At 41.0% G+C, this 20,620-nt stretch overlaps 1 protein-coding gene across 1 annotated transcript; it reads right to left on the bottom strand.

The window, feature by feature from the left end:
- Positions 1-230: 230 nt before the first annotated feature.
- On the bottom strand, positions 231-14,948 carry C1H3orf85 (chromosome 1 C3orf85 homolog). Its single transcript, XM_025181544.3, has 4 exons — positions 14,791-14,948; positions 4,563-4,699; positions 3,904-3,989; positions 231-1,320 (listed from the first exon to the last, which is right to left on the bottom strand). Exons 1-4 carry the CDS (start codon positions 14,858-14,860, stop codon positions 1,242-1,244), a joined length of 372 nt encoding a protein of 123 aa, XP_025037329.1. The 5' UTR covers positions 14,861-14,948; the 3' UTR covers positions 231-1,241.
- Positions 14,949-20,620: the final 5,672 nt, after the last annotated feature.

The following is a 20,620-nucleotide window of genomic DNA, read 5'->3' as shown; positions in this document are numbered from 1 at the left end:
GTGAAGGCAGTGAAATGGAAGCTGTATTTTAAATCACCCAATGCATTGGCCACACTATTGAAAGTTCTTGCTTCCTGTGGTGAAAATTACAGCTGGAATGATTTTCACTATTCTCACACAGACTCACCCAAATGGGGAAGGTGAGAGTGTTTCTTTTTTTTAAATTACTTCAGAATTTGGGTTTACCCCTATAAAACCCCCACAAATGCCAAAATTTCAATTTCCAGTAATTCAAATGCCAAAATCTTTATTTAAAGAAGTAAAAAATACCCAGTTTTCAGTTGCCAGAACTGCAGCATTTATTTAAATGGACTATTTTATGGGAATAGTAATAGAGATGTAGTTGTGTTAGTCTGGTCTTGCTGAAACAAAAGACAGGACTATGCAGAAGGGCCCACATCATCGCCAACACGCTGTCCTGTAGTGGGGGGCCCGAAATTCCCCAGGCCACAGGCAGAGTGACCCCACCTGTAGTGGGGGAAGAGATGTGGTGTAGTGTTAGTACCTTGTTAGTTACTATGCTTGGGCTGTGAGCTGTGGGGGACCCCCACTGGCAGCTGCCTGTAAGCACAGCACAGCACAGCAGGGCGTGCCTTACGGCCCCAGGACAATGGTTAAAACCAGTTCTACAAGTTAAGGGAAGAGGCTGAACAAAGGAAGTGTGTGCTGAGGGAAGGGGCAGTCTTGGGCTGGGACCATGAGGGAGGCAAACTGAGGTTGCTGGGGCTAGGGGTGATAGACCCCCTAACCCAAGAGGTCTGAAACATCCTGGCCCCGAAGCCTGTAATCACACCACATCTACGCTGTGCTGTATCCTGGAGAAGCAATAAACTCCCTCTATTCTTCTGCTGGCGGAACCTGTTCTTGCTGTTACAGGGGTGTAGGATCGGGGGAACCCCGACTGCGCCATCACAGTTGTGTAGTCCTGTATTTTATGGGAGTGGGTGGAAGGGGGAGTCCATTTAGGTAAAAACTTTTCTTTAACCTGTCTTAAAAAACACTATGGATGCCTTGTCATCTTCACCAGTTTTGTTCAAGTTAGCATGATTTAACTTTACTTTTTCTTTTATGTGAAGCACGAAAACTATGGACTTTGTGGGGCTACTGTGTACGTTCCTGCTTCAGATGCTTTAATAAGGTACAGGACAAATAAATGTGGTGGTTGCAAATAGCTAAAGGCGTAACTCCTGGATAAAGATCCTCCATACAGTACATTGACAGTTACATGAAACTTCTTCAGTTTAGTTGTATTTTTTTGTCTGCTGCTGGAGGTGAGTCCCAGCTTGCTGTAGCATATCCATGTAAGACCTAATGTGGTGCCTAGAAAAGAAGAAATGTGTTACATTATGAAGGTACTATTGAGTTATTTAAAGCTAACTTTTATTTAATATGGAACTGTGGGTAATATACTGATATTCTCAAGTTTCACAATTTTACGGTCTGTCCTCTCATGTGTTGGGCCCCAGCCAAATTCAAAATTTCTGGGTTGCCTTCAGAGTTGGTTGTCTGGAGAACAAAGGCTGCTGGCCAGGAGCCCAGGTCTGAAGGCAGAGCCACCACCAAGAGTAGCGCATGGTATGGTATGGCCACCTTTACTTCTGTCATGCTGCATCCAGAGCTGGAGTCTCTGCCAGCAGCTATCACTTTTTGGGTGTCCAGCTCTAGACAATAGCACAGAAATAAGGGTGGCCATGGTATATTGCCACCCCTTCTTCTGCACTGCTGATAGCAGGATGCTGCCTTCAGAGCTGGGTGCCTGACCAACAGCGGTCACTCACCAGCTACCCAGCTCTGAAAGCAGAACAGAAGTAAGGGTGGTAATACCATAATCACCCCCTAAAATAATCTTCTGACCCCCTCCCTGCATCTTGCTTTTAGGTCAGGACCCCAAATTTGAGAAACTCTGGTCTCCCGCATGAAACCAGTGTAGAGTAAAAGCACATAAAAGACCAGATTTCAAAGGGGAAGACCAGACTTCAAGATGCATTTTTTTATGGCCTAGAATTTGGTAGGCCCTAATAATGTGAGTACCTAAAAACATTGACAGTTAATTTGTATAGTACTATCAATGAACTTAAACAGAGCTATCTACGGGCCAGAGAATATTCGCAATCCAGCCTTGGAATCCTGGCGGCGAGGACTGGGCATGTCTATACCAGGGGGAGCGGGGAGAGGGAAGGGCAGTGGTGGGATGGCTCATGGTTTGGGGGATAGTTACGGACATACCCCACCCCACTCCCCCAGCCACCAGGACTCCCGGGCCAGATTGCAATTATACTCCAGCCTGTGGATGGTCTGCGGGCCATGAGTTTAAGACCCCTGCTTCTAAGGCACGTGCAAGTACTGAACAATCAGGTTTAGAGCTAGTCAGGAACTTTCCATCTGGATGATTTTCCAAATGAAAAGACCCTTTTCACAATCAGCTTTCCAGGGGGAAAAGGGTTTTTTTTCTTCCACATCAAGAAAATTGAAATGATTCTGTTACACCTCCCTCTGTGGAAGAGTCCTCTTAATTTTGCTTTCTGCCTACAAGGAGGAAACAAAATAGACAAGAACCTTTTAGTAAAGCAGCTGGGAAGCATTAACAATTCTGTTTTATTTCTCCTTAAATAGAACTTCCTGGAAATTCCTTCTTGTGAAATGTTTTTGACTTTTTGTTCCAATTTGTTCCAAAATAAATTAATTATTAAATGCAAAAGAGGAAGGGATTTCCATTTTTCAGCCAGCTGCAGTTATGATTAGCCTGGCTACAGAGTAGATTTCTTCCTAGAGGCTGATCTGAGCCCTGATATTGGAAAGTTTAAGCTTATTTTAAAAATCAAAGTGTGTTCTTTTTTCTTGCAGCACAGGTTCCTATTCAGTGCTTGGGGTCCATGCTTGTGTGAAGCATGTTACAAACATATATGAAGATACATTAAAACAGTGGCAGAACTTTTCCGCTTCCCCACCCCCTATTTTTTTCTTGACACTATAACACATCTGCCCATGTAGCCTTTTATATTAAAAAGTCTAAAAGATAGGCCTCGTGACTAAACTGGAGATTGGATTATATTCCCACTTGTGCCAGTGACCTGTTTTGTGACCTTGGGCAAATCACATCACTTCTCAGTTCCTCTGCTTTCCTAAATAGGATTAATACTATCTCCTTTGGAAAGGGCTGTAACATCTACCCGTGAAAAGCAATCTGTACAAGTAATACATTTATTATTCTGTAGCACTATTCATGTCAAACATCATTGTTATTTAGAGACTGTTCCTTACATTTACTAATAATCACTAAAAAAAATAGTGTTCATCTTAATATTCTTCTCAAAATTTTCATGTCAATTTGAGGACACTAAACTTATTGCAGGTAATTACCAACCTGTAAATACTTACATGTCTATCTTTTTTCCATTTCGATCAATCATGTTTTGATTCTGCATTGAATACAATTTCACTACTGACATTTATGCAGAGAAAAAAATTGCTCCTTCTCCCCTCCTTTCATTTTCTACAATGGGTTGCTTTCTATCAGCATTATGTGAACAATGTATGTCGGATCTAAAAGTCAAAGGTCACTCCTCGGTGCTTTGTTTTATTTCTCAAAACAAAGTCCATATAAAAAGCTCTCTAAATTTTAAAACTTGATTAGACTTGCAATATCATAATCACCACCCAGCAGCATTATCTCATCATATTCAAACTCAAACAGCCAGTAAAATTGGTAAAGCCCCTTTCATTCCAATGTTCAAAACAGAGTTATTTTCTAATCACTTTAATCTCTTGCAATTAAGACACGGGGAAACAGCACAGTGTAATAGTATACCATTAGGATCCTTTTGTGAACGCTATTATCTCCTCCATAAATTATTTATGCACACTCTTTAGTTAAGGTAAGTACTGTCTGTAGACAAAACTCACTGGGCAGCAGCAGGATCAAAGGCAAAAGATCCCAAGTCCAGGTAATATTGTGTTGTGGTTCTCAAAGCTGTCCATGATTCACTAACCTAAAACAGAACAAAGTGAATGGTGTTACTGGACTTGATACAGTTTCAATGGACTATAGGTCTTTCTGTAGAACCTTATCTAATCTGGCATGCAAGTCATACTCAAATAGCTTTAGTAGAATAGCCAGATAGAAAGGAAGTTGGGATGGTGCATGTAAGCTTGCAGTAGCAATGCCTGTGCCATAGCTGTGGCTAGAAGCGATCTGTTTCCAACGCTTTAAATCCAGTACAGTTTATCAGAACAAGATTAGTATGTAGTGAGGTGGTGGGAGAGGAGTTTCACTTGACCAACCATTTATTGCAAGAGCAAATGTGCCAGTTTAAACTGGCCAGGTCACCATCTAGAAACTTTACAATTCTCAGAAGCATGAATAAGGAAGCTATTGACTATAGTATAAGAGATTGTAACCACCAACTCCTCATCCTAGTACTTTTCCATAAATGAGAGTTCAGTGACATGGAATTCGGTGTTCCTTGAAATCCCAGTAGCCTATCTGCAAACTGGCATTCAGAAGACAACACACATATTTCCAATCTCTTAAACAAGATAGTGCAAAGTTGTCAAACACATACTTGTTCGGCCAGAGTGTAACCCCATGCATTCTCGCTATTGCTCAGGTCCCAGTAGTGATGAGAATATGGTATTTGTCTTTTAAGTCTTATAAACTCATTTGCTTCATCTTCAGACAGAAAAGGTGCTCCCAATACACCTGAAATGGAATATATGAGAGTTATTTTAGAGCTTACACTTCACATATTTGTAGCCCTGTGCCAGGTCTTCCCAGAACAGCATTAAGCCTAAACGCCAAGGCCGTGTCTACACTGGCGCAATCTTGCACAAAAACGGCCGCTCTTGCGCAAAAACTTGCTGCCTGTCTACACTGGCTGTGTGTTTTTGCGCAAGTAAACTGACGTTCTAATATATGAAATCAGGGCTTCTTGCGCCAGATCTCTGATGCTCCTGCTCAGAAATAAGCCCTCTTGCACAACTGTTCTTGTGCATGAGGCCAGTGTAGACAGGCAACATGAATTTCTTGCACAAGAAAGACCTATGGTTAAAATGGCCATCTGAGCTTTCTTGCACAAGAGAACGTCTACACTGGCGAGGATGCTCGTGTGCAAAAGCACATGCCAGTGTAGACACTCTCTTGCGCAACTACTTTAATGCAAGAACTCTTGCGCTAAAGAGTTTTTGTGCAAGATCACGCCAGTGTAAATGTAACCCAAGGTATTAGAGCTTGGTCAGAAGGAGTATTTGAATTCAATTTAGGCCTCAAGTTCATGTGTTTGTAAAAACAAGATTTTACAAAACCTACATTTATTTATAGAAGGGTTTCTGCAAGTTTTCATCTAAATCCAAATGGAAGAAGTTACTTAAAGTGAATCATTTCACCCTACTGCATATGTAACACAAACAGGGAGAATCTGAAAGGGGAATTGCTTTAACTGATCATCATCAATATTGAGAGAAATACAAAACATAGTTAGCAAAAAGCAATCTAGACTTCATTATTCCTTTTCTTTTAATTTTCCGTGTGTGTGTGCGCGTGCGTGCGTGCGTGCAATTTTGTATTGATTTTCATGAAGAAATGGATAATGAAATGTCCAGAAACAGAAATGACTTAAAGTTTATTTCCAAATACCAGTTCCCTGTCACAGTATGTCCAAGATGCAAGAGCAGAGAATGCAGAACTCTCTTCTTTTCCCTCTACCTCCATGCCCCCTTTCCTTTCCTCTTTTGGCCTATTGTGTGAATTTTCTACTACCCTTTCTCTTATTAGTACCATTGCAAACACACATGTTTTCTCTACTTTTACCATTTAGAATGGGCCAGGCATCAGTCACAGGTGGTAACCTTGATCTTCATGATGTAATGCATTCTATTAAATTTCTGTAACTTCAGAACTTTGCTGGAATCTATTGTCTGGTATACATACCATCTATACAAGACAATAGATTCAAGCAAAGTTCTGTACTCTTTATATATTGCATCTGTAATAGGAGTTCTATGGGCCTAAACTATGGCCTCACTGACATCTACCCAATCCCATGGCTTTTGCTAGGTCATACCAGGAAACTAATTTGAATTTAGTAAACCCTTCTGTGGATTATGTATAACAATGGAATCTAGCTCATTGCTGCTCAGCCCTGTTAATTCTACTGGAGTAAAAAGCTTCATTTATCCCTAGCGAAACTACATGTAGGCAACAGATCTGTGGAGTAAAAATGCTGCTTGTATTTTCAATGCTACTGCTTTCCAGAGCCAAAAAGCAGGAGAAAACTAGATTGTAAAACCAAACAGGAAATGTTCAAATGGGACCCAAACTGGCTGTGATAGTCATCTAATGGACTATAAATGTAAAATAGTAATAACATTTTGCCAAAAAGATGGATTATATGTCTTAATGAGTCTTCTAGCCAATGTTTGATAAGCTGCTTATGCTTTGCATGCTCAACCTCTAAATTAACATGATTAGAAACAGGAAGCAGAAATTCAGTCACCTTCAAATAAAATTTCTCTTAAATTGAACCAACTGGGCGGATGACCTAATGCATATTCCATGGCAAGTTATCTTAGTTTTAAGCATTAAATGCTGTTTCTTAGGTGTTTAAGAAATAGCTAATTATTCCTGATTTTTGAAAGCAAGAAAAATTCCACAGAGAAATATTTACTGCCTCCGTGCATGCAAATAACACCTAACTATTCCAGCATTCAAGAAATTCAGACAAGGCTATTTTATCAGGAGTCTAATATTTCTTAGTCAACTTCCTCTGAGCCTCTGTCTCTGTCAATTTTTATATTGAACATTTTGTAAAAGTCATTTCTATTCTGTGGTGAGACATTTGAACTTTGGTCAGAAATAAACCATAATGTGCATTGCAGCTATCATAAGACTTAACCTTTTTCATTGAAAAATATAGTTAGTTAGGATCACCAATGTTGCTTAACTTTTTATTGCTTTATTTACTTTGGCCTTGTGACTTCGTGGTGAGTTACAATAAAAAACATGAACAGAGTAGCTCTATTTTTTTTTCTTCAAAGAATCAGCAAATAGTATCTACGGTGTGAAGCAGTGAGGTTTTATTTTGGTTCCTACGATAGTAAGTGCCATCTTTAAAGGTATTAGCTTGAATTTTTATTAGATACATATTCTTCTTAGACTGCACCAGTAGCCAATGGGAAATACCATTCCATACGAAATGTGTAATCATTTCCTCATACAGAATTAACCTATGTAAGAATGAATGGGGCATTTCATTGAGAAATTATATGCACAAAAAGGAACTTTTTGACTGTTTGTAAATAGGCAACCGCACACAGTGCTGTTAGAACAAAGAGGAAAGGTGGCCTTGTGATTCAAAGATAGAATTTTGGGGTCAGACAATCTGGTTTCCATACCCATTCTGCCTCCTAACATCCTCTGTGATCTTAACTCATTGTTCCCTAATTTATGCCTCAATTTGTGCTTCTGTAAAATGGGTGTAATTCCTCTTTGCTTGTTGAGCAGCTTGATTAACATTTGTAAAACATTTGTGATCCTCAAATAAGTATTTTGACAAGTGTTACCAAAGAACTTTCTGCTATATGCAACTCCAAATCTGGCAGAACACTTTCACCAAAACCAGTAGAACAGAATGATGGAGCACCCAGGTGTGAGACTAAACATAGTTAGCAGGAGCACATTTGATGGATAGGATTGGATGAAATTGCTCACAATGCATAATAGTACCCTTAGGGACACTGAGTATTGAAAATTCCAGTGAAACAAAGATAAGTCAATGGTAAGAAGGGCAAACAATGTTAGAGATTTAAGTTTTTATTCTGTTACTCTTTCCTTTTTCCCTCAGGGTGAAAATATTATGTAAGAATAATATAGCATCATGGCCAGAAGGAGAAGATAAAAGAAACATCTTTGAGGAGTGAGCTGCTGTTAGGATTGCAGCAGCTGTTACCAGGTAGAATGTTTGAATCCCTGCATATATCACTCATGTTTTTGGAAGACTTCACTAAATATTCTCTCTCAAAAAAATGAATCTTCTTAAAGTCATGTGTTACCTCATGCTTGGTGGCTTAGTTTTTATAATCACTGAGCAGAATTTGGGCTTCTCTGGAGATATAAGCAATAGTTTCTTCCAGTGTCTTCTGAGCAACTCATTATGGATTAATGAAAACTGACACAAGATTAAATTTGACCGTGAAGAAATTTGACATTCCCCAGGGCACAATCTGGACACTTGAACAACTGTGTACTTCACTTCTCTGTTCTGGGGTGCCTTTCATGCTGCTTTGCTGTGAGAGCTACTACTCCTGGCCTTTGTCAAACACAACCATTAGCATGGAAATTAGTCCCAGTTGAGTTACATGAGTGCATCTAATCAGCCACTCCTGAATTGCATTGCAAAATGACACCAACAAATTCTCAGTCCCAGATTTGTCCCCAAAAATATACATTTTGTACTGCCCACCTTTTTCCTTCAGAACAATACAGGCTCAATGAAAATCCTTCATTTCATTAATGGAAAATTATACGAACAAATCCTGTTATCTCGAATAAAATTTCTCAAACACTTCAGTCCAAATACACATGGATTTATTAACTACTCTCAAAGGTATATTTTAACTGATAACAAGTAATGAGCCATAAAAACCAGAATTGGTTACAAAGAAATAAAAGGTAGAATACGTAATTTAACAAGGCAAGTGAATTTAAAGTAATAAAGGTTTCTTTAACCACATATTTACAGTCTGGCTTGATCTTCCAGCCAGGGCCTCTCCTCCAGTTCAATGATATTCCTTTTGTCTTTCAAATATTGTGGATGACATGAATACAGATGAGGGGAGAAAAGTGACTTATGTCCTGTGTTCCTCATTTTTATTTTACTTCTTCCTCTTTGAGAATCATCTCCAGCTGGGTGCAGGGGATAGCCAGTCTGTTTAGCAAAGGAACCCTTTGCTGCTCCCTTGCCTAGGTGTAAATGTCTCATTCCCTCTGTTCTTCCTGCCAACAAATGGCCACTTACCCTGGTGATGGTCCATTTGGTTGTGTTGACACCTGGCTGAGGTATCCCTTTTCCAATTGTCTCTGGGGATTGGTTAGGACTGTTTCTTCAGAGTGGGAATATGCCTTAGTAACATCATATAGCAGAATCTTACAATGTTACATATAATGCTGCCACACATATTTTACCAGAACAATAATGATCAGCAAATTATAAGTTTTCAAATGGATACCTCACAAGGTATACTTTGTACAAAAATTATCAGTGTTTTATAAAGATGGTGAAAATGAGGGTGCAGTCTGTCACAAAAGTGAGTGATTGACTCTTGTCATCTTAGTTCAATTAGTGAATGTGTGCTCAACCCAGTCAGGAAAACCAAAAATTTGGCAGTGAAAAGGGAAATTAACTGGGTTTTGATTACTAAGATGGAATAAACTGGTACAGTGAAGCAGGTCAGATATGAAAAGAGGGTAAAATTAACTTGACAGTAGCTCTTAGTTCCATTTGTATTTAAACCCTTAACACAAGTCATGAGTGGAACTTTAAATCTGCTGCACAAGCATAGATTTCAGATAATGACTCCCAGTTGAGAACAAATTCCAGGACTACATGAAGGAGAGTTCCTTTTGTTTACCTGGGGGAACTCCAGGCTACGAGGGTCCTGGTACAACTGTGGTAATATAAGGAAAGACTTAAGAATAGGTGCTGAAAATTCAACTCCTGTCTTTTAGATAGATATCTTTTTAGGCATCTATATAGATGGTATGAATTTTCTGAAGTGCTGAGTGCTTAACACTTAAGGTGCACCTACACAGCACCATGACTCAAAATAAGATTTTGAGCTATGCAAATTGCATACCTTCTTTCAATGCTATTTCGAAATAGCTTATTTAGACAGCACCAAATTTTGAAATAAAGTGCTATTCTGAAACGTCCCTTACTCCTTACAGAATGAGGTTTACAGGGAAGTTGGAATGGCAAGCCAAAAATAATGGCTTGCTGTGAAAATGCAGGACAGCTATTTCAGGATACTGTGGTATCCCAAAATAGCATTGCAGTATAGCCTTAGAAAAAAATCACTATTTATAATCATGTCTAATTATGAACCCAGGATCCAAACTTTACCCACTTTTGAAAATCTGGGAGCTGCATGCATCTGCAGCTCCCAGATCTTAAGTCACCATTAGTATTCCATTACTAATGGCGGCTTTGACAATTGGGACTAAATCTATCCCTTGTGCAACTCCACTGAAGTGAAGGATTTATTCTGACCATTGATATTAACCCCTTTTTAATCTTTCAAAAAATGTAGCAATGAGTTAGCAATTCTTCAGTAATGGGTTTCATACACATTAGCAAATAAAGACACTTTTTCCTCCTTTATTTTCTGATTTTCCCCCCTTGTTTATTTCAAAACTCATAAGTTGTTATTTACAGCAGTGAAACTTTAAATTTGTCATGTCTGCACTTGCCATGGAGTCAATCCTTCTCTTTTGTTTTTCATAATATTTCTTGTAATCAGCTGCCTGGTCAAAATGTCACATTCAAAAAGCAGACTTGGCTATGATATCAGATATTCAAGATAGCACTGCCTAAATTACAACATCTGAACTCTTAACCTTTGACTCTTTGGTCTTGTCGATATTACTGACGCTGACGTGTTCAGTACTTTGAAAAGGTAAACTGAATGCTGCTGCTTAGGATTGTTTCCTAAAGTTAGAAATGAGTCAAAACCATATCAGAATCCCAGCTTCAAATCTCCCCCCAGCAAATGTGCTGAAGATTCAAGAATGTGGACCAGAATTGTGTAGTTTTAAACCTATTGTGATTTAAAATCAGTTTCAGTTGTCCTCATCAGAATAGGTCATTTCATATTGTGTGCTAGACACGTGCATGACAAACCTGAGATGGAGTTTGAGAATTCTCTGCAGAGTCAAGAAAAATCTGGCTTAGATTCCTATCTGTATCGTGGTTAATCCCCCAAGGGTTTCTGAAGGCTGGGAGTAGAATAGAATATAGAAATTACTGCTTTTCATGATGCTTTAGCTCAGCTACATTAACTCTGAGCGATCATGTGAAACTTCATGGAAATCAAAACCTGATGATTGGACATGACCCTTTTCAGATACAGGAGGGGGGTTGTTATAAGGTGCGTATTAGGATACCACAGATTGCCTTTGCATGTTTTGCACCCTACGCTACAAGTTGTGATTTGAGATCATTTATCAAGTCAAAAGATATCAAACTTAGTTTCAATCAGATATATTTTAAAACCAGTAACTTGTAAACATTTGAAATATATAAACTTCACATCATATAAACCTAAGCCAAAATATTTGTGTTTGGATGTGAGGCATTTATATAAATACTGAAGAATCTAAAGAACTAAAATTATTCATTGGGAGTTGTGGGTATTCAAAGCTCTGAAATACTGGCCATTTCTTGTTAGGCACTGAAACATGGGTAAAGGCTCAAGTACTCAAATTTCACAATTTTGGCGCTACTTGTTTGCCTTTATAGTTCTAACTACGACATTTACTTTTGTTCTATTTTTGATTTTTGCAGCACCAAGTCACACAATAACCCTGTGATAGAGCCACAACAAGACCGCAGGCTTGAATTTTTATGTAACACAACTTACCAAAGTAGTTGAGGAGGGGAGACTAATGCTGCTGGAAGTCTTTTAGCCCTGGTCTGCACTAGGGAGTTATTTCTAGATAACTCCTCTTATTTAGAAATAATAAGCAGAGTGTCCACACTACCCGGCCCATTATTTTAAAATAATGGGCTGGTTCTTTTGAACTTTGTACTCCTGCTTTCCTCCAGGAGTAACGCTTATTTCGAAATAGTTATTTCAAAATAGCATTAGTGTGGATGCTCCGCTGCTATTTTGAAATAACTACTCCCCAGAGTAATTTGAAGTAATTACTCCCCAGTGTTTCCTGAGGGCTCTAAGTTGAGGTAGAGCATTCACAATAACGGAGCCTGCCTCGGACTAATTTAGAGACTTCCCTGTAGAGTGGATACACTATTTCGATTGTTATTTTGGGAGTTTCTAAATCAATTTTAGTTATTTCAAAATAGTTTCCTAGTGTAGACATGCCCTTAGAAGGATGGTGACATGTAAGGTTCTAACCAATAAGTCACTTGATTCAGGCTTTAAGTCCCACTGCCTTGATTTTTACCAAAAGACCCATCGTAGTTAATGAATGGCTGAACTGCACATAACCAGTGTTCAAAAGAGGCTATAAGAGTCTATTAAAAATTAATTGCGAGGAAAGCCTGAAAAGAGCGCAAGTAAGGGGGTATGAACGATGGAAAGGAAATGGAAAAACATAGCATTTTTCAACAAATAATATCACAAGGCTTTATTGTCCAGTAACTCTGAGCAAAACTGAAAGTAGGTTTGATGGTGAGATTTCATGAGGGGAAGAGTAGTGTTAGTAGAGGAAATGGGACCCATGAAAAGTTCGAGCCCCTCTATCCTAGCAAATTCTGTTGCAAAGTTTGATTAAGAAGAGAGCTACATTCAGAGCAGACCAGACAAATGGAATGAATGAGAGCCTGTCATATCTTGGAAGGCAAGGACTCTAGGAGCATGTCTCCACTGGGGAGTTATTTCAAAATAACAAGGGGAGCATCCACGCTACCAAGCCTGCTCGAAATAATAACTCCTGCTTGTGAAGAGGAATAAGTTTATTCCAAAATAGTTATTTCAGGAGTTATTATTTCAAAATAACCTGGCAGTGTAGACATAGCCTAGGTGTCCCTTCCCACACCTGACATGCAGTAGAGAGAGGTGAAACATTACCATCATATCCAGTAGGGATGGGGGACATGCAGGATATTGCTCCTTCCCCTCCCTGTGGAGCTCTGCTGCAGTAAGTCCGTGCATTCAAAAGGTTTTGTTGGAGGGAAAAGGAGCTTGGCCAAAATAGCAGTTGGAGGGAGTTAATAGTCTTACTCTGTTGCAGGTTTCTCTTTCACTGCAGAATCAAATCTTGTTTAAAATTATTGCTCCATCTCTGCCAGGTGTTGATTCTGCATCTCTAGGCCTTTCAAGAGGAAAATTTGGTCTCAGCATAGACCTGGAACCCAGGAACATCTGAGTTCTAATTTCATCTCTGACACAGAGTCCTTGGGAGAATGTCCCATCTGCTGCTTTTTTCCCCCAATCTATATAATATGTGTGTGGGGGAGAGGGTGGGGAAGATATTTTATTTAGGTATGAGTCATGGGTTAATTAGTTCGTTTCCTAAGTATTACGTTTGGGTTAAGTTGAGACATGTCACAATGGCACAGTCTTACAATATTTCTTTATTGTCATTAGATACCATTGGTTGCATGGGGATCCAGGATCAACACTTTCAAAAATATTTGGTCTGGCAATAAATACGCTCACATTCAGGGGAACAGCATAAAACTCTATTGTTACATCTGGTTATTGACTGTAGAACAAACCAATATGAAAGCATGTACAATATTTATGCTACTAGACTGGGTTTAGTTGAAAAGTGCATTTGCTTAGCCATGGTGATGATGCTTGACTGCAATTACTGTTCAACTTTAGACGTCTTGAAAAATGGGTTTAGTGACTTTAGGTGCCCAAATACCTTACAAGGATCTAACATTCAGAAAATGATGAGTAAGTTCCCTGTGAAAACTAGGTATCTTAAGTTGTTCCATAAACTGTGAACTGCTTATGTCAATTTGGACCATGCATGTATATGAACTATTTGTTTTCTCAGTAACTGGGAATATGGTCAGGCAAAAATAAAGATTACAAAATTATTTAAAAAAATAATAAGCATTTATCATTTCACTAACTACTCATTCATGCTCAGAATACCTCCTCCAACTATTGAAACAGTGTTATCTGTTTTAAAGATGGGAAAGAGGAGAGAGGCTAAATCAGTGGTCCCCAACCGTTTGGGGTTGCCGGGAGCCAGGGGGCATGGCCGTTCACCCGCCGGGCGCCCGGGGGGGCGGGGTCCCCCATAGCCGCATTCCGGGGCCGGCGCTCTTCCCCCCCTCCCAAGCGCCGCGCGCCCGGGGCCGGCGCTCTCTCCCCCATGCGCCGCGGGGGGTGAATCCGCGGCGCCCCCGGGGCCGGCGCTTACAGTGTGCCACACGCCCGGGGCCGGCTCCGGCACTGCGCATGCGCCACGTGCCCGGGGCCAGGCCAGCCCTGAGCACTTGGCGGGCGCCGAGAAATGCCCCCGCGGGCGCCATGGCGCCCGTGGGCACCGTGTTGGGGACCACGGGGCTAAATGATTTCTCTAAAGCCAAAGAACAGAGACACGAATGTCTCTGAGTGCTCCTGTTACCTAGTCTTGTGCTCAAGCCACTAGCTCAGATTCTTTCTGCTGTACCTCCCAGTCTTTTAGAACAGTGTTTCTCAACCTTTTTTTATAATTTTTTTAAAAAGAGGTTCTTTATAAGTACCCCCCCAGTACCTACAGTTTTCAGACACAATTTTTTTTCTACCATTGCAACACATTTGTTTAAATAACTTAATTGTAGCCAGGCAGGCGATGAAATTTTTGGGTGTAAAAAGTACAAAAACAATAAAGCACTATAAAACTTAAAACAAAAATTCAGTTTTCTCCAAATTTCAGTTGTGTTGATCTCCCCCCCAGATTTCTCTCAAGTACCCCTAAGAGTACTTGTACCACTGGTTGAGAAACACTGTTTTAGAACACCTCTGGTTTGGTACTGCCATGTCTGCAGCACAATTGGTCCAAGCTAACGAGTTCATGTGTAAACAGGCAAGGACAGGATAACAATGTCAAGTGCTTACCTGAAAGCAGCAGAAGTGATACAGCAACTTGAACCATTTTAAGAGGCATCAGGCATAGTCTGGAAAACATGCTTCTTGATTAACTACAGGTCTTCGGGCAGTTTTGTACTTTGTTATCTTTAGATTTTATAAATCATTCACCAGCTACGTGTCAGTAGTTGGTGTAGAGAGAGGGCAGGGTACAGTGCTTAGTTCAGATTTGTCTTATATGCCTCTCTTTGTGCCCTTTGCACTTTGGGAGCTGGGCTTCTAACGTGCCCCAAAAGTTATATTTTGCACGTAGACACAAAAGTAATTTTGTGACATGAAATAGCACATCAAGCTCATTTTGTGCAGGGGCTATGCTTCAGTCTAATATTTCTCATAGAGTCCAAGGCCAGAATGAACCATTATGATCATCTACTCTGACTGCCCATGTAATAGAGACCGTAGAACTTCCTCAAAATAATTCCTGAGCAGAGCTTTTAGAAATACATCCTATTGTGATGTGTTATAATCACAGTTAAAAAAATGTATGTCTTATTTCAATCTAAATTTGTCTAGCTTCAACTTCCAGCCACTGGATCATGTTATATCTTTCTCTACTAGACAGAAGAGCCCATGATTAAATATTCATTCCCCATTTAAGAATCTGCAGACAGTAAACAAGTCACCCCCTTTTTTAAGCTAAATAGATTGAGTTCCATGAGTCTATCACTGTAACGCATGCTATCAAAATCTTTAATCATTCTCCTAGCTCTTCTCTGAACCCTCTGCCATAGATCCACCTCTTTCATGAAATGTGAACTCTTAAGCTGGACCCAGAAGTCCAGCAGTAGCTGTACCAGTGCCAAAAAGAGGTAAAATAACCTTAGCATTCCTCCTCAAGATTCCCTTCTTGTAAATCCAAAGATTGCATTGACCCTTTTGGCCACAGTTTTGCACTGGGAGCTCTTGTTCAGCAGATTATTCACAACAACACCCCACTCTTTTTCAGTCACTCCTTCCCAGCATAGAGTCCCCCATTCTGTAAACGTACATTCTTTGTTCCTAGTTGTATATATTTGCATTTGCTACATTAAAATGCACAGTTTACCAAGCAATCCAGATCTATAAAGGTGTCAGCAACCTTTCCTCTTCTTTATTTACCTCACCTCCAATGTTTGTGTCATCTGAAAACTTTATCAGGGATTATTTTATCTTTTCTTCCTGGCCATTGATAAAAATGTTAATTAGCATGGGCTCATCTGGATAGGAACAGGTGGGGCTTACATAAAGCCAGGTAGTTGGGGGCAGAAAGAGCTATAGCGAGGAGGTCTGCAGTCCCTCTCTCTGCGGCTAGGATCGGAGAAGGTAACTTGGCCCAGAAGGAAGGACATACCCAGAGGATTGTGGCAAAGGAGCCTAACAGGCAGTGTAGGAAGCAGTCCTGGGAAAGAGCATGTGGGACAGTGCAAACATTAGTCACTAATTTTGTAGTCCCTAGGCTGACGCCCCAGGCCTTGGTTCCCCTATCAGCCACTGGGGAAGAGGCACCAAATTGGAAGACTGCCTGGGACAGGTAGGCCAGAGAAACTTGGATACATACACTCCAAAAAGAGGAAAACTAAATTGAGCTGGCCAGAGGCCTTAGCCATAAAGAGATAGTACTCTGTGTTGCAGAGAAAGAGAGGCACAGCGAGGCATGTGAATCAGCTGCAGGAAGAGGTGTTAGACTAGCAATGCTAACCCCAAGACCAGCTAAAACAAGGCATTCTAATAAGGAGAGCACTGCATGACACCTAGCCATTTTCTCATCACTATTTCCTGCAGTCTTGAAACTTGGTCTTCCTCATAGCTGGCTCATTTCTGAAGTCAGTATCTTTCACCCATCACTTTTTCTCATATTCCAACATTGTGACACATGTAGCAATTATCAGCATTATAGTTACCTCATATGCTGACTTTCATTATCAAAATGTCTTTATCCTTCCAGATCTTGCAGGGTTTTCTGAATGCAGTAGCAGCAAGTGTGATTCTTCTTTATCTGTCTTCCTCACAATTCCCTCTTATACTAGTCTTCCTAGGCACACACATTTTCTCCACTTGATCCAGTTCTTTGTTGCTGACTTTACCTTTTCCTCTTTTCTTCTGATTCTTCTCCTTGATGATCCTAATTTTCTGCTTTTCTATTAGTTATGCTCATAAATCCTCTTTGGTCAATATTCTCTGTGAGTCTATGATTAGTCACTGTCTTTTCACATAACATGACTCCTTCCACTTAATCTCTCAGGGCTGTGAGGTAGTGGTACTATGAGGAGAATTTCCACTCACAAAGTAGGAAGGAAAACACAACAAATACCCTCGGGTTCGGCGTTTTGGGAAGCTGTGGGGGTCTTCCAGAACTTGAGTTGACTATAGCTTATTAACTCATCACCACTTGAGCTTCAACACCCTATGCCCACCAGGAGCCATCTTATTTGAGCTTAAAGCATCCCTTAACTCATGCTGGAGATTCTCTTGTGGGCAGGAGTCAAGCTGGAGCCAATTCTCCAGTTCTATCTTGTTCTAACACTGCAATGAACACAAGCCCTTAGAATCAGTGTTCAGCATGTCTAAAATGTTTAAATGTACACTGAGGGCTTGTTTGCTTTCAAACATCTATAGCAACTAATGCGGGTGCTCATTATTACCTATTTTTCTTAGGCGACTGTATAAACGGATGAGCATGAGTGCTGTGTATTGGTTCAAGAGTATGGATGTTGGGGGATCACTGTGCTGGAAACAAATACAAAGAAGTCTCTCCCAACACGGTGGAGCTTGCCATCAAAAAGATAAGCAACAGATGGATGATGCTATTTTATGTTAGCATTTTGCAAAGTTTGTTAAAACCTGACATCTTTAAAGGGCCTGCTTGGGGTATGCACTCCACAGCCTAAATTTTGGCAGTTTTAAGATGTTCCAGTTTGGGCACTATACATTTGAACACCCCAAGTCACTGAGAATGTTTGGGAAATATGCCCCCTATGAAATTGAAGGTTTGATTCTAATCCATCTTATAAATGAGAATTGACTTTATTTTTTTGTTCTCATGTTCAGATTCTGCTGCTGTGAATTGAAGGGTTGGAACACCTCATTAATGGGGAAATCAACAGCCATTTTGCCCAGTCAATTGTTTGCTACTTTGACATGCTATATCACCAGAACATAAAAGAGCTGCTTCTTCTATACGGACAGCACATGTCACTTTTTTTTAATCCTCTTCAAATGAGCTGAAGGGCGAGAGGAAGGGTGTAACAGTTACTGCCTTTCATGTGTCTGGCTACGTCTACACTGGCCCCTTTTCCGGAAGGGGCATGTAAATTTCACGAGTCGTCATAGGGAAATCCGCGGGGGATTTAAATATCCCCCGCGGCATTTAAATAAAAATGTCCGCCGCTTTTTTCCGGCTTTTAAAAAAGCCGGAAAAGAACGTCTAGACTGGCCCCGATCCTCCGGAAAAAGTGCCCTTTTCCGGAGGCTCTTATTCTTACTTCAAAGTAAGCGGCGGACATTTTTATTTAAATGCCGCGGGGGATATTTAAATCCCCCGCGGATTTCCCTATGACAACTCGTGAAATTTACATGCCCCTTCCGGAAAAGGGGCCAGTGTAGACGTAGCCAGACACATGAAAGGCAGTAACTGTTACACCCTTCCTCTCGCCCTTCAGCTCATTTGAAGAGGATTAAAAAAAAGTGACATGTGCTGTCCGTATAGAAGAAGCAGCTCTTTTATGTTCTGGTGATATAGCATGTCAAAGTAGCAAACAATTGACTGGGCAAAATGGCTGTTGATTTCCCCATTAATGAGGTGTTCCAACCCTTCAAAGTAAGAATAAGACCCTCCGGAAAAGGGCACTTTTTCCGGAGGATCGGGGCCAGTCTAGACGCTCTTTTCCGGCTTTTTTAAAAGCCGGAAAAAAGCGGCGGACATTTTTATTTAAATGCCGCGGGGGATATTTAAATCCCCCGCGGATTTCCCTACGACGACTCATGAAATTTACATGCCCCTTCCGGAAAAGGGGCCAGTGTAGACGTAGCCTCTCTGTTCACTTCTGATCACAAGACTGTAAGATCCTTGGGGCAGTAACTTTATATCCTGTGCTTTGTGCATAGCTCGGCAGTGTCACTGACTGGTGATAGGCTGGAGAGCAAGGCCAACCTGCACTTATCCCCCAGTTATGGCTCCTTTCTCATGGAGATGGGCCCAGTTCTCCACTCTGGGCATTACAACTAGGTGCATGGGGTCACAGCACAGGTACTGTGCAGTTGCTCTTTCATAGGCAAAGTTTAAGTGAGTGGGATTGCAACATGGTATATGGGGTTACAGTGCCCTATGCCATGACACAGTGTGCAGAGTGAAGATCTGGGTCTAATCCCATGGACGGAGCTTCCACTGTGGAGTAAGTGCGAGGCGGACTCGCTCTCCAGCACCATGTGAAAATTTGTGCAATGTGCCTCCTTTTGACTATTACATAACATACTTGAACAGCATCAGCAATTGCCATGAAAAGTCCCCATGGTGCAAAGAAATGTCTTAGCTCCACAGCCTCTATTATCACTGTGTGGCCAACTTTGTGGTTTGTTTTCTGTTAGTTGCCATCATCACACTGTATGAAGACACACACACTACTTTTTAGATTTTATGACTGACTTCACTATCATTGAAGTCACTGACTTCTACAGGAGCAGTCCCGCCATCTTTGTGTAAACAGCAGAAGTGCAACAATGAAATATGAATGCTTTGGACTGCAATATTTTGCTGTTTGGTAAAGCTTCATGGAAAGTTTTGTAAAGTTTTACAGAATTGTTGGCAAGAACACGTTAATGAAAGACTTCCTCTCTCATTGTTTATTTTGCTTAGGTTTTGGAATACTTGGTTAACAGATGAACTACATCAGAGTGACCTGGAATTCTTCAGTATTGTTTTTATTCAAATTTTAACGGAGTCCATTTTAAATACCACATTTCTGAATGTTATTACATGCCATTTGAAATACATTTTTTTTTTAAAAAACTAAAAATTACTTGGACAGATGTGCTAAACCTTAGGAAAGCTACTGGAGCAGATCATTGGCATTTAATAAACATAAAAGCTGAATGTTAAATCAAACAAATACAGGTTTTTTTCTTTCTTTTTATGAATGCAAGGGTAGGTCCTTTTATTTAAAAGGGCAATTCTGACCATTTTATTGTGAACAATGTGTCCTTTTAAGTATAGTGTAAGAAAATTGAAGGCTTCAATGGTCTAGATTAGTTGACATTGGGGCTGAAGGAAGGGCTCTGTGAAAACATTGAGTGCTGCAGGGCAGAGCAATGGGCTAGAACCCTTGTGTAGGGGTCAGTGTTCCGGGTGCTAAGGGAGTGGTGCCAGGGCCTCTGTAAAAGGGCTGGGGGGGGAGCAGAGCTGCTGGGTTGTGGGCAGACGCAGGGGACTAAGAGGAGAAGGGGGGGGCAGGAGGCAGTGCGCTAGGTGCCTGAGAGAGATAGGAAGGACATGCAGAGCAGCTAGGAAGACGCAAGGGGCTGAGGCAGTGGATGCTGTGGGCGTTCAGTAGGCGCCTATGGGGGGCAGTGTGCCTCGGTCATCCCTTGCTCCCTATTAGGTCCCCCAACTCTCCCTCAGCTCTTGGTTCTGCCTTGGCTCTTTACTGGGGGGGTCCCCGTTTCATAGTGCAATGAGCCAGTCTCTGCCTTGCAGTACTCAGCTTTGCACGGGGCTCCTGCTGCTGGGAGCTGGGGGGTTGGGGGGCGGAGCAGAACGTGCAGCTCCCTTTGCCCCAGCCGAGACGCTGCGCTTGCGGTTGCGCGCTGCCGCCGCCAGGGGCCGCCC

The sequence above is a fragment of the Pelodiscus sinensis genome, chromosome 1, assembly GCF_052426305.1.
Source record: "Pelodiscus sinensis isolate ZL-2025 chromosome 1, ASM5242630v1, whole genome shotgun sequence".
Lineage (NCBI taxonomy): Eukaryota > Metazoa > Chordata > Testudines > Trionychidae > Pelodiscus > Pelodiscus sinensis.
Note: the sequence above shows the minus strand (reverse complement) of the source record. Positions and strands in the feature narration are given on the sequence as shown.

Bases quoted from the DNA above. Each gene is read 5' to 3' on its own strand.
- C1H3orf85 (XM_025181544.3), bottom strand. From the start codon at position 14,860: ATGTTTTCCAGACTATGCCTGATGCCTCTTAAAATGGTTCAAGTTGCT. The intron at 4,700-14,790 runs GTAAGCACTTGA...ATTCCATTTCAG, and splicing joins ATCACTTCTGCTGCTTTCAG to GTGTATTGGGAGCACCTTTT. The intron at 3,990-4,562 runs GTATGTGTTTGA...GTTCTGTTTTAG, and splicing joins GTTACACTCTGGCCGAACAA to GTTAGTGAATCATGGACAGC.